Genomic DNA, 12,837 nt, shown 5'->3' with positions numbered 1-12,837 from the left:
GGTATTTTTTTTTTTTTTTTTTTTTTTTTTTGCGGTACGCGGGCCTCTCACTGTTGTGGCCTCTCCCGTTGCGGAGCAACAGGCTCCGGACGCGCAGGCTCAGTGGCCATGGCTCACGGGCCCAGCCGCTCCGCGGCATGTGGGATCCTCCCACACCGGGGCACGAACCCGTGTCCCCTGCATCGGCAGGCGGACTCTCAACCACTGCGCCACCAGGGAAGCCCATGGATATCTTTTTGTGTGTTTATTTTGTGGTCTTGCCACATTGTGTATTGTGTATAAGACTTTTAAAATTGGTTTTCTAGAATTTTTCAGTTAGAAACGATAATATCCATAAATATCCCATTTATCACTCTTATTTCTTATGAGCGTAATCCTGAATTTCCAGAATAATTTGAGAGAATCATGCCGAGAGGCTAGTTGTTGCTGACTTGCATAAGTACATCTTGCTGCTTTGCACTTGGGTGGAATTTTGCTTCGCATCTATTCTCAAAAGACTTGTGTTCCTTCCTTGTTGCTGCCATCAATTCATCTGCCTTATAACTGAGTCCGACCCCCAGCCTGATCTATTGCCTCTACCTCTCTGGGAGCTTGAAAACAGGATAATCAAGGTATTAGAATCAAATACAGAATTATATTTCTTCGTCTACAAAATGAGCATAATAAGTATCCACCTCAAAAGTTGTTCAGTGATTCAATTAATTAATGTATATAAAATACTTAGAATTCTATCTGGCATCTACTATTATATAGAGAGATATAGGCCCTAACTGAACTAAATGAGGCTTTTTGTGCAAAACAGAAAACTGTAATATAATAGTAGGTCTTAGCAATTCTAATTTTGGCTGCATTTATTTTCTTGTTGGTCTGATGGTTTCCAAGTGGCTGAAATTTCTACATAAGTGAGCTATCACATAAGGGCACTTTCTTCCCAGGTGGGACTATTCCTTTGCCTGAAGTCCTCCATTCTGTTCAGAAATGCCCATTTCTGTGTCACTATTTCCTAAATTATAGTATTTTTCCACTCAGTAAAAGCGACTGTGATCCCAAAAATAACTAGCTAGTGACTGATTGCTGTGATTCCTATGTATCAATTGATTATAACCTGTTTTAAGTTTTTTTAATTAATTAATATTAGGTTGAGCAGATGACAGCCTTCAGACAGCCAATGCCATTCTCTGACATAAGCCTTAGAGTCATTTTCCTCAAAGAGAAGATACAATCTAGGCATCCGGTAACCTTGACTTGAGACAGTCACTGTTAAAAACACGTGTCCATCAAAAAAGGCATAGATCTGGCAAAGAAATGTGACTTTGCTGTACCCTGTGCCAGAAATGGATATGATCGCCTTTCTCTCCTTTTTTTCAGAAGCTGAAATGGAAACTAGAACCAGGGCACCTGAATCTCAGGCTTAGGGAATTCAAGTAATGAGGGCAGGCATAATAAGGACGAGTCCCCACCCTAAAATCAGCCTACATCCTTTAAGTAGAAGAGAGTTTGACTCTTTGTTATATTGTCTGGGTTTTTTTGTCGTTTTTTTTCTTTGAAATGTGTGCTTCGGGGAAATTAAGGATGCTTAAGGAATTTTGGCCTAATAGTGGAGAAAGCATTTGGGTGAAGTAAAAGTGAGGAAGGGTGGCGTACACGAATATATAGATGGAGTCAAGATAACTGTCCAAGACCAATTGTTTTTGTTTGTTTCTCTCTCTCTCTGTTTTGTTTTGTTTTTGTGTGTGTGTGTGTCCAAGACCAATTTGGGAGAGAATGAAAAGGTCTTTGACAAATGTCTATAAAGCTAAAGTGAATCAAACTCTCTGCTACCCATTTCAAACACTGGCAAATGAAGTCTTACAAAAGAATTGTTTTTGAAATTTGCTCTTTTTTCATTGGTTTAAAGTGACCAAGGTTAATATCTGTTTGAATTTGAAACTATCTCTTATTTTTCCAGAGCCATTTGGTCTAAACATCATGGAAACTCAGAACAGAATCGGGGCCTTGAAAGATCATGTAGGTTTATCTTCTCTCCTTTAGGCCCTAAACTGCATTGCAACTATTTCCCCCGCACCCCCCCAAAAAAAGTGAACTTCCCTGTTTTTTAGTAATCTTAAAGGAAATGCTATTTTACAAATTATAATTCATGAAAATTTATTTTCAAAAAGAAAATACAAAGACATGCCAAGTTTTCTTTCACAAAAGCAGTTACTCAACCTGGCACTGCATTTTTGCATGGTTAGAGTAGAATTTTCTTGTTTAGAATTCTTTATAGTGCTACAGTTAACTCTCTACATTCTTTATAGGGAAAAATTATAATTATAAAAGTATGAGTCGCTTTTTCTACCTCGTAGTAAAGTTTAGGCTGAATTTAAATATTCATGTAAATTCTTTAGGTGCTAAAAGCAACTAAAGAACTCTTTAGTTGCTAAGCTATTTTGAAAAATAATTCTGTTCAAGTAATACTGATTGAAACATTTACATTGTGTTATCATGATACTAAGTATTGGGAATTCAAAATGTCTAAGATATTTTTATTGATGTCCAGTTTACTTTCCAAGGAGAAGAGACAGATAAGAATGTACACTCATACACATACATATACATATCGAAATTTTGTATAAACAAAGTTTCAATACATATTACTTATATTAAGTCACCCATATGATATCTAGTGATTTCCATATATAATGAATTGATTAAGAGACCTGGACAAATCCTAGTCATTTTTATAAAGTCCCACTTTTATTAGAAAGAAATAGATGAGAATGTCAAGAGTAGTTATAACTATATGATAGCCTCAGAATTTGCTTTTCTGTTTCTTTTTTTTTCTCTATTATGATGCGTATATTATTTTTATAGTGAAAAAGCAATTACAGTGATGTATGTCAATTATTTCTCAATAAAACTGGAAAAAAGAAGCAATTATAAACTCTTCTCACGTCCATAAAACGCATGCTAACATTACAGCAAACAAATTCAGATCGCAGACATGGCTGTTTGATGAGCCAAAAGTCTAAAGTTCCGCAAAAATTTTAAAGAGCTGTGAAGTCAGCGTATTAAGTGGAACTGAGTTTCCAAAATGGTCACGATGAAGAAATCTTAAGTGGACAGCTTTCCACAAAAATGCAAAGAGCAATACAGAAAGAAACCTATTGTCCCAAACTGTGTATTTTCTATTCACTTAAGGAATGGTTCTCTAATCTATTTTTTTTTCTGTAAGAAGCTGGACTATTATTTTTTAAAGGAAGCCTTGTGGAACCTCAATGTATAAAAAAGATAAAAGTGGCTCTGCTTTGTTTGCAGGGGGTCCTGAGGATAGTCCCAGCCCAACAGACCTTGCCCTCCCCTCAATTCCTTGATCTCCAGGGTCACTTCTGAGGACGCTTTAGGGCTGGGGAGCCTGAATACCATCAGGTGGATTCGCGCCGCCCCAAATCTGGCTCAGCCCTACTGGGTTATGATAAGCAAACGTTCATATTTGTAAATTTTCTTTGCAAAGGAAATTTCGGCCTAGAGCCTGATCAAATGAACATCGAATTGGAATCGGGCGCTTGAACGAACGATGCCTGAATACGTGAAAGTCTTCAGTACTTGACTGCTGACAAACAGGCTTGCTTACCGTGTTTTTCTAGATGTTGACAGCAGCTGTCCACCAGCCTGGGGACCTGTCTGTAAATGGGATTCAGACTGAGTTTCTTATCTCTGGCTTTTTCTTTTTTGCTTTGAGCTTCGGCAGGCAAGGAGAGCTGTAACGCTTCTAGCAGTCGAGACTGATTGTCGTCAAGATCGGTGATAGAATCCACTGACATTGCACCCTGCAAATTATACACAGACATGAACACGGAGTGCGCATGGAGAAAATAAAAACTGCTTCCCCCAACGCCATCCGATAAATCCTTTTGCCCACGACCACTAATCACACTCGAAATAATACTGTTTAACTGTGCGGTTTGTATTTTAAAAGGAAAAAAGGTTAGGAAACCTCCCCAGCATAGCGTAAGGTAATGACAGTTACAATTTCAACAATAGACAACTTCTTCCAAATGGAAGACAAGAGATGGCAAACATACAATTAAAATATTTTGACCCAACCACTTCATTCCTTGAAACAAGAAAAAAATCACATACTTGACGAATGAGGTAAAGTCAGAGAACTCTTGTGAAAAAAATAATAATTCAACTCTCGAAAGTAGATTTTAAAATAGAAGGATTCCATAAACAGTCTTAGTTTAGTTTTCCCCAAGACGTGACACAATGAACTTTATTAGGGGAATAGTCCCAGGAGACAGCTGTAGGGAAGTAGGGAAATGAGAAAGGGAAGTGAATGCAGCTAATGAAGGGGGCATCACCAAGCCTGTGACAAGCCTGTGGGCCGCTGGAGCCCAACTGCCCTGGGGACCTGGGAGACCGTGTAGATCATGCACCCCAGAGCTATTCCTGCTAAGGAGTAAGGGAGTTGGGGGTATTTATACCACGAGTCTCAAGAGTCATTGATTAAAGACAACTTCTGGTAGGGGTAGGGAGGTGACATTAACGCCTTGCTACTTGCAGCCCGTCGTCTCTATGGGTGGGCGCCTCTGGCCATCAGAGAAAGCCCCCAGCCAAGAGATGAGGTAATGACAGGTGGAAGGAGGGCTGGCACTCTAGGAATGGTAAAAGGCTGAGGGTAAGGGTGCAGGGCACCACTCATGCCTGTATGGCCACGCACCCTTTGATGAAGCATAGAGGAAGAAGTTGGCTGCTAGCAAAGCCTGGCCAGAGGGGAGGGCATTTGGGAGGCCCATTGCCTGGGCTCTAGATTCTCAGAAAGCTCATATGTGGCATTTTGGTGTCATTGCCACATAGGCTTATATAAACAGTCTGAGAGACTGCGCCAGGATTGGAAGAACAATTCTCTTGTCTGTAAGGTAGAGAAAGTGATGGGGGGTCTGAATATGCCAACTTAGCTTTACACACGGTGAATCCCTGAAAACAGTGGTGGCTGGCTCAGGTGCCCCTGAGTCTTGGAGAGGTTCTAAATGTTGGAGGCTGATTGAGAACTGCGGATTTTAACTGGGAAGTGCCTCAGGTTTTTGGTTTTTCGTTTTTTTTTGCGGTACGCGGGCCTCTCACTGCTGCGGCCCCTCCCGTTGCGGAGCACAGGCTCCGGACACGCAGGCTCAGCGGCCATGGCTCGCGGGCCCAGCCGCTCCGCGGCATGTGGGATCCTCCCGGACCGGGGCATGAACCCGTGTCCCCTGCATCGGCAGGCAGACTCTCAACCACTGTGCCACCAGGGAAGCCCGTGCCTCAGGTTTTAACTAGGGCAGTAGTCAATGGCTGGAGGTGGCAAAGATTTGGGGCTTCAGGTGAAAGGCAAAGGAGAGATCTCCCAGTGACCTAGGAAGTTTCAGAGATGCTTACCACCTGACTAAGCTGATCACCAACCAATTTGCCTGGAAACTCAGCTTTCCTGGATTGAAATTTGAAATGCCAAATAATAGCACACTGCCTGGAACATAGTACTCACTTAATAAATGGTACCATATTATTACAGTATTGATTTGAAAGAGGACATACGTGTGTGTGTGTGTGTGTGTGTGTGTGTGTGTGTGTGTGTTTCTACAGTTATGTTTGAGAAAAAAGCCATGTTCCGTTGGTAGAAAAAAAATCTCATTGCTTATGAAGACAAGCAGCAAGTTCACTCGGCCAGGCATAGTTCTTGGATGAGATGAAGAGATTAACAAAAACACCTGGCCCTGCCCTCAAGCCTCAAAGTCTCATGGGAAATTCTGGTACCACAACAGAAGGTTACACTAGAGTAGGATCAGTGGTGATGTTGTAGAATGTTCTGGATATCACGGGTAAGCAAGGAGAGGCACCCAAAATCTTTGAAAGAGGTCAGGGAAAGGCTGTGAGGGGTGTGTCAGGTGCCTTGGGGCCGGTGCAAATTCTCCCTGAATGGGGTTGTTGACAGATACCTGGACACAAACCGCATTTCCAGTTTTCACATGAGCCAAGACTCAGAGAATAACCTTAGAACTCTTCCGTTGTCCTGACATCGGGGTCAGAGCAAACACTGGTCAACTCACCCTCCTCCTGGCCCGAGGAGCCGGCTCCGGGGTACTGGGGGACGTTGACTCATTTGGTGTTTCCGAGGTGGAGCTGAGAGATGAGTTACTGCTTGAGAGTTCTTTGTTTTGTCTTTTATTTCCAAATGGGAGGAGGGAAGCCACAAAATCGGAGGCATCCTTCTGCTCGCCCCTCTGCGAGTCCTGCTTGAGTTTATAGGCCCGGTCGTTTGCGATGACTTGGGATAAGGGCATTCCAAACGCCTGTGGGATGAACTCTGGAATCAAAAACCAAACATTCACTTTCAGAGAAAGACTGCACCAGGGGAGACTCTCAGTCATGTTGCAGATCAAAGGGCAGACAAATTCCAACGACTGTTTTCTGAAGACTTGATTCATCCATCAATATACGGAGATGACTGTTGAGTTTGTTAGAGTGGCTGAAGTTTCTATCTCAATAAAGAAAGCTAGGATGTATAAAGAGCACGGGTTTTCAAAATCTAAGCCTCGAGTTTTTCTCGACGTATCTCAAGTATGTTTAAAGGAAATAACTTTATAGAGAAAGGTGACATTTTTTGATAGGATGAACATAATACTTCATCCTCGTGAGTAAACGGTTTTACAAAATGTGTCTTTGATTGACGTCTCAAGAGCCCCCAAAGCTTACAAGGCCTGAGAAGACTCTGTGCGTATACATTCATTCAACTGTCACTTACTAATACCTACTATGTGCCGTGTCACGGTATGCAGTGGGGAGTACAAAGCTTACAGAAGGTCCAGTCCTCGCTCTTGAAGGGTTCAGAGTGTGGGGTGACGTGGGGACTGGAGAATCAGATACGTAAATAATTGTAATGGTGTCTATCATGTGTGTAAGAGAGAGATGCCAAAAATTACTGAAATTCAGGTAAGTGGCTACACTCTGAGGTTCCCAGTCAAAGAGCTTCCAACATGTGAAATGACAACTCAAGAGACAGAGGAGCAGCTTGGGAATAAGTTTGTTCTTTTTTTCTTTGTGTTCTTTGTTCCCACATGCTGCCTCCAATTGCTGGGTTAGGGCTGTCACGCTCACGATCTATACTCAAGCCATTCTCCGGGCCACATGCAGAAGTGGATTCTCACCACTAAATATCCGGTGAAGAGCCCAGAATATAATTTATTAAATCCTCTAGTAAGGACAATTTGGGGGAAGGAGCATAATGCAGAAACCTACGGCTTTATTTGGAGATGTATACACAATTGCATTCTGCATCTCTATAGTAAATCCACTTGTATACACGTACATTGTAAGCACACTGATCCTTAGGGCCACGCATTTTATTCGTAATATTTTAAATTCATGCTGAAAAGCATTAATAATTATATTAAATGCATTATTTCTTTGAGACTAAAAATTACATCTTCTAGCAGCAGAAAACTGGAGTCTAGCCTCTCCCTTGTTTTTATAACCCTTATGAATAAAACCAGAATGAGCAAGGGAAAACAATTCTAAGGTTGAAAATGCTAACATTAAATCAGGTGGAAAGAGGCTCTAAAAGGTTTTCCTCTTTGATCCACGGCAACATTTTGAACATCCCTGGGCTAACAGTCAAGTCTGCATTAAAAGCAGAAATGGCACTTGAGGGCTTCCCTGGTGGCTCAGTGGTTGAGAGTCCGCCTGCCGATGCAGGGGACGCGGGTTCGCGCCCCGGTCCGGGAAGATCCCATGTGCCGCGGAGCGGCTGGGCCCGTGAGCCATGGCCGCTGAGCCTGCGCGTCCGGAGCCTGTGCTCCGCGACGGGAGAGGCCACGACAGTGAGAGGCCTGCGTACCAAAAAAAAAAAAAAAAAAAAAGAAAAAAGAAACGGCACTTGAAAAGCCTGAACCTCTTGTTCTATCAAAACATGCAATTCATTTTGAAGTGAAAAATCAAAACTTCAGCATTTCGGGATTTTTCAGAGGATGCTTATCATCCTCTATAAGTTTGTTAACTAGTCGGCACACGTTAATGCACAAAACAATTCAGGCATCTGTTTTGAGGGATCAATGTGGACAGTGTAGCAAGATCCAATACTCACAACTGATAAAAGGTCATTTCCACTACTAGCAAAATTAGAAACCAAAGGGGACACCTCAGGGTTTATTGTGTAAATCAGTGCTATCTTGTCTATGGGGATAATCAAATAGTCTTCCTTCAAAAAGCTTGGGGCAAATCTAGGAACACGCGTATGGCAAGGCCGATCGATAGCTACTTGGAATATATAAAAACTGTTGGTGGGTAATGATAGCAGAAAGGACACTGATAAATGTATCAAGTGACCTGTGTCTGCTCAAGTAGGCATACTCATAGCAGGGATTTAATGTGACATGAGGACTATTGATTCCTCTCCTAGACATTTTTTCCACATAAAGGAAACCAACCAGACTCGGCTAGAGATCTCTAATATCCTTGGAAAAAAGAAGCAAGATGGTTTCCTTTGGTATCTGTCATTTTTAATATCTAGAAATCTGCCGCTCTACTTGTAAATTGGAATAACTGAATAGAAATTAAACAGATGGAATACATGAAGTCATTCTCCCCAAATGACTCTTTTATTTCTTTTCTTATTTCTGCTTTCCTCTAATAGGCTTTCTTTCCTGGCTGAGTTTATTTATTCTTTCAGTGGTAGTGTTTTGATCTAGTCTCTTTAGTTTCGCATTGCTTTCTCCAGAGAACTCTCTCACAAGCTTCAGAAAGGAGACAGATCTCTCTATGCTCTAAACTTGTGTCACAGTGTCTAGGCCCTGGAAAATTCTAGGCAGGGTTCCTTGAATGTGACTGCTTCTCAAAATATGGGTATTGTGAAACCGAGGACTCAGCCCAAGGCTGTCGAGCAAAACCCTCCCTTCTGTGGAAATAAAGTGTTGGGCACACATGCTTATCTGTGGGTTCAAAGCTCTTCTGTTGGGGAGGAGAAGGGAACCTACAGACTCTGTGTTGATAGCAGCTAATAAATTTGATAATGGGTTTTTCGAACCATAAAAATATTACCCAAGACTCAGTGTTCTGGGCCCAGGGACTGTGTGTATCGTGTTCTAATCTATAGTATGTGTTTACTAAGGAGACTGCATCCCCTGCTGTCCTCATTGGTAGAGACTGTCTCTGCTCCCTCCCCATGACCCTCAGGGCCAGGAGGTGGTGTGCTGGTCGCTCAGCTGTGCTTCAGCTTCCAGATCCTCTCCCTCCTGCTGTGTGGCAGAAACCTGGTGCCACTGCAAGCTGCCCCTGCCCCCATGCTCATTGCATCTTCTTCTATCATCACCGTCAGAACCCCCGTCTAACATCATCCCGGGAGACGTGGATGTCTACCCAAATGACCCATCTGATTCCCTGTCCTCACATCTCCTTGACTTTCTCCTCTCCTCTTACTTTTTCCTGCAAGCTACCTTTTTCACCGACTCCCTCGGTCCCATCCTGGACCTATCCTCAGCAGAAGTGATTTGGCCCCTGGAATCAGGCTTCCTTCGTCCACCGTGGTCTCACCCTCCCACCCCAAGTTCATGTTTTACACTGCAGTGTGGCAATCCATTTAAAGACCCCATTAAGCCACCCCATCCTTAATTCACTTCGATGGCGTCTCAGTGTTCTTAGCATGCAGACCGGAAGTTGTGCTGCGGCCCACCCAGTGCTGTGCGAGGTGGCCCCTCCTATCCCTCCCTGGAATCACACTCCCCCTGTTTCTCTCATCTCCAGTAACAGCACTCAATACATTTTCTTTGAGAATTTCTAAAGAGTGATAATTGATACTTGATGTTTCTACTGCTATTTAACATGGCAGAAAATAAAGTTGTATCAACTATTCCTACGTAGTGCTACTTCACAACTCACATATATTAACCCATTTAGACAGTGAGGAACAATAAAACACGGCATGATATAATTTCGGCACAAAGAAAGGTGCTAGACCTGAACTATCACCAGAGTGTATGTTGATAAACATTTCATCATCTGAAAATATCCTGTAGACAGGGGACCTAGCTCTCAGACTTAGGCCACAGTAAAACCTATTTCCCTTGGGCTCTGATTAGGAACCACGATAATTGGCACAAAGTAGCCATTTTAAAACCTTTCCCCAAGACTGATTCTTTCTGACACAAGAAAGGAATTTTCTGAAGTTCTGAAAGTTTAAAAAATACTTTTTGGATGCCAAGTAATTTAACTAAGAGAAATGAAGAACCTTGGAACTATTCTGTATGAAAATATGTTTTCTGAACCAGCATCAATCCTGAATTACTTTCTGTATGGAAATCAAAAGTCATATGGGCACTGCTTAAGTGGCAGGAGGGACACAGAAGTGTCACATGATCTGCTGTATATTATGTTAAGGCAATTAAATAAAACACAGGACATGATTCATTCTGATTGAATCAATTAATATAGCAGCATATCAAACACTTAATGAATCGCTTTATTGGGAGAGCGATTCGATTCTAAAAAGCTGCTCCTATTTATTTTTAGATGACCTAACCCAAGAAGTCATCTAGAATTTCCTGTTTTCCTTCTTTTACTCTTGGATTCAAATGATTGTCATTTTTCACATGGGCAGCTGTTATGAACCCCAATGCTAATATTCAAACGGAAGAGAACAATGTGAAATGATCACAACCATGCGAGACCTGCACACTGCCTCATCACACCCCGGTTCCCAAGACATCCATGTAATGGATGCGTGGACACACACAGGACTTCATGTTCAGAAAAGATGCCATGTAATTAAGCTTCACTTAAGCCTAGGACATCACCTTTTTAACTATCAAAGCTGTATTTTTAAAAAAACCTCTTTTGCCATAAATCCTGGTATTTTTCTCCTTAGTTGGATGGGTGATGTGTTTTTTCTTTGGAACCACCAGGACCTGCCTTCCTTTTCCCAGCCAGCACCCCTGTGCAACCCTATAAAACACTGCCAAGTTTTCACTGAGCCTATACAATACATAAATATGATTTGGTCTAAAACGTATAATAGTCCAGTGCATAGTGGTTGATTACTTCCCCTGGCCCTTCCTGCCCTACCCTCACTTCCTGCTGTTTTCTTACATAAGCGAGCACACATACATCTCCCTCTGTTGAGGGAATTCAAACATCTGCAAAAAATGTTCATTGTGCTTAGTTTAGCCGGAATGGGCACTTCTGAAGAATCACCTCAAGTCTACATCGTGAGTGTTCAGATCCTATTACCATTATCTTCATCCTAGAATAAACAACTTTAAAGATGACACATTGCTAATATCAGTCTGAACGATCCCTTTAATAACTCTATAAACACTGAGAATTCTCACGAATCCTCTAATCTCACGAGATAAAGATGGTCCATGGCAGGAACAGAAGGAGTAAAAACTCTAATGCAATAAAGCTACGCTGGGTACTAACGTTCCTTTAAAAAATAAGGGTAAGAACACATGAACCAATTAAATACAATACAATTTATCAGACAAGGATAGGCATCTGGACAAGAGTTCATGTCTTTTGCATTCATTGCGCCAGCAGTAGACTCTCCTGCGGTAGAAGGTGCCCTGGGGAGTATACTGGTTAGTACGGACCAGAGTTCTCTTCTTAGAAGGTGACATTAGTAGTTTATAACAGTACTCACGCTCAGCACCCCGACAGACCAACGGGATCAGATTTTCTGGGCTGGGGGTCTGGGCACTGGAATGTTTAAAGGTTTCAAAAATTATTCTGCTATGTAGTCAGGGGTAGGGATCACTGCCATTTTCATGTCCTTTTCTTCAGTTTGAGGTAAACATTTGAAATGTCTGGAGATATTTTGGTTGGGGGTGGTGCTACTGGCATCTAGTGGTAGAGACCAGGGATGCTATTAAATACCTCAGACAACGTACAGGACAGCCTCCACGAAAAATAATTATCCAGTCTAAAATGTCAATAGTCCCAAGGTTGAGAAATCATGCTCTAGGGGAAGTAAAACGTTGGCTTTCCATTCTTTAGAATTCTTTAATCTCTTTTTAGTCCAAGAACCAGATGTCATGACCCTTTAGGCACAGTTCAAGATACGCGTGTACAGTCTCGGATCAACGGTGTGTCTCGGTCTTGTCTAATACTTATCCCAAAGCATTTATTTTTATACCTTCGGTTTCATTGCCTTTCGTTACTTTTCAAGCAGAAATTCGATCATTAGATAAAAGAACTCCAAGGTGAGATATATGGCTTTCCTGACTCTACACTCATTCCCTATGTCATATAAAATGGAAATACATTCATATGACCACACCATTCAGCAGTCATTTCATATGAAACCATAGAAACAAGCCACAGAAAGATGTACTGGGTTAATGAGGCCCAGGTGTCCATTATGCAGGCTCAATGAATATTAGTTAAAAATGACCACAAATACCTCTGAAAGAGTGGCTAAACTCTCGGTTTCCTAAATAGATATAGAAGGGGACAGTACGAAGAGAGTCAACAACTCCCAAAACTGTACACAGGGCAAAAAAATAAGCGTGCTGTGCTCTAACATTACAATGCTGAGAATGTCCCACCTTCAGTAGCCACGAGGGTGAGACTGTTTCTTTCCAGTAGTCATGGTGGGGGAATCCAAACTCCTTCTCATTCAACTAGCCCTGCCTAACTATCTGGATTTGCCAGACAGCTGGTTAGCGTTAGAGATGCTATCCATGGCTGCTCAACCTGGTTTTCCTTATGCATTGCTGATTGGCTAGCATCATAATTGGAACCATAAACTTGGCAGAAATCACTTTTTGCTCAAACCAGTTGAACTCATCAGTTCAGTACAGGGCCACTCCAACAGCCTTCAATGACATTCCA

The 12,837-nt window shown here is 42.0% G+C and overlaps 1 protein-coding gene across 2 annotated transcripts in view; it reads right to left on the bottom strand.

Moving 5' to 3' along the window:
- The window catches only part of ARHGAP6 (Rho GTPase activating protein 6), an 83,369-nt gene that overhangs the window by 43,245 nt on the left and 27,287 nt on the right, over positions 1-12,837 (bottom strand). For both annotated transcript variants that reach the window (XM_024756969.1, XM_024756975.1), the window contains exons 3-4: positions 6,066-6,322; positions 3,614-3,809 (exon numbers count right to left, since the gene is read on the bottom strand). In XM_024756969.1, coding sequence (XP_024612737.1) covers positions 3,614-3,809; positions 6,066-6,322 — 453 coding nt within the window. The remainder of the gene's footprint in view (positions 1-3,613; positions 3,810-6,065; positions 6,323-12,837) is intronic.

This window comes from Neophocaena asiaeorientalis, unplaced genomic scaffold, assembly GCF_003031525.2.
Source record: "Neophocaena asiaeorientalis asiaeorientalis breed wild unplaced genomic scaffold, Neophocaena_asiaeorientalis_V1.1 scaffold812, whole genome shotgun sequence".
NCBI lineage: Eukaryota > Metazoa > Chordata > Mammalia > Artiodactyla > Phocoenidae > Neophocaena > Neophocaena asiaeorientalis.
The sequence above is the reverse complement of the archived record's forward strand: the minus strand, read 5'-3'. Positions and strand labels throughout refer to the sequence as shown.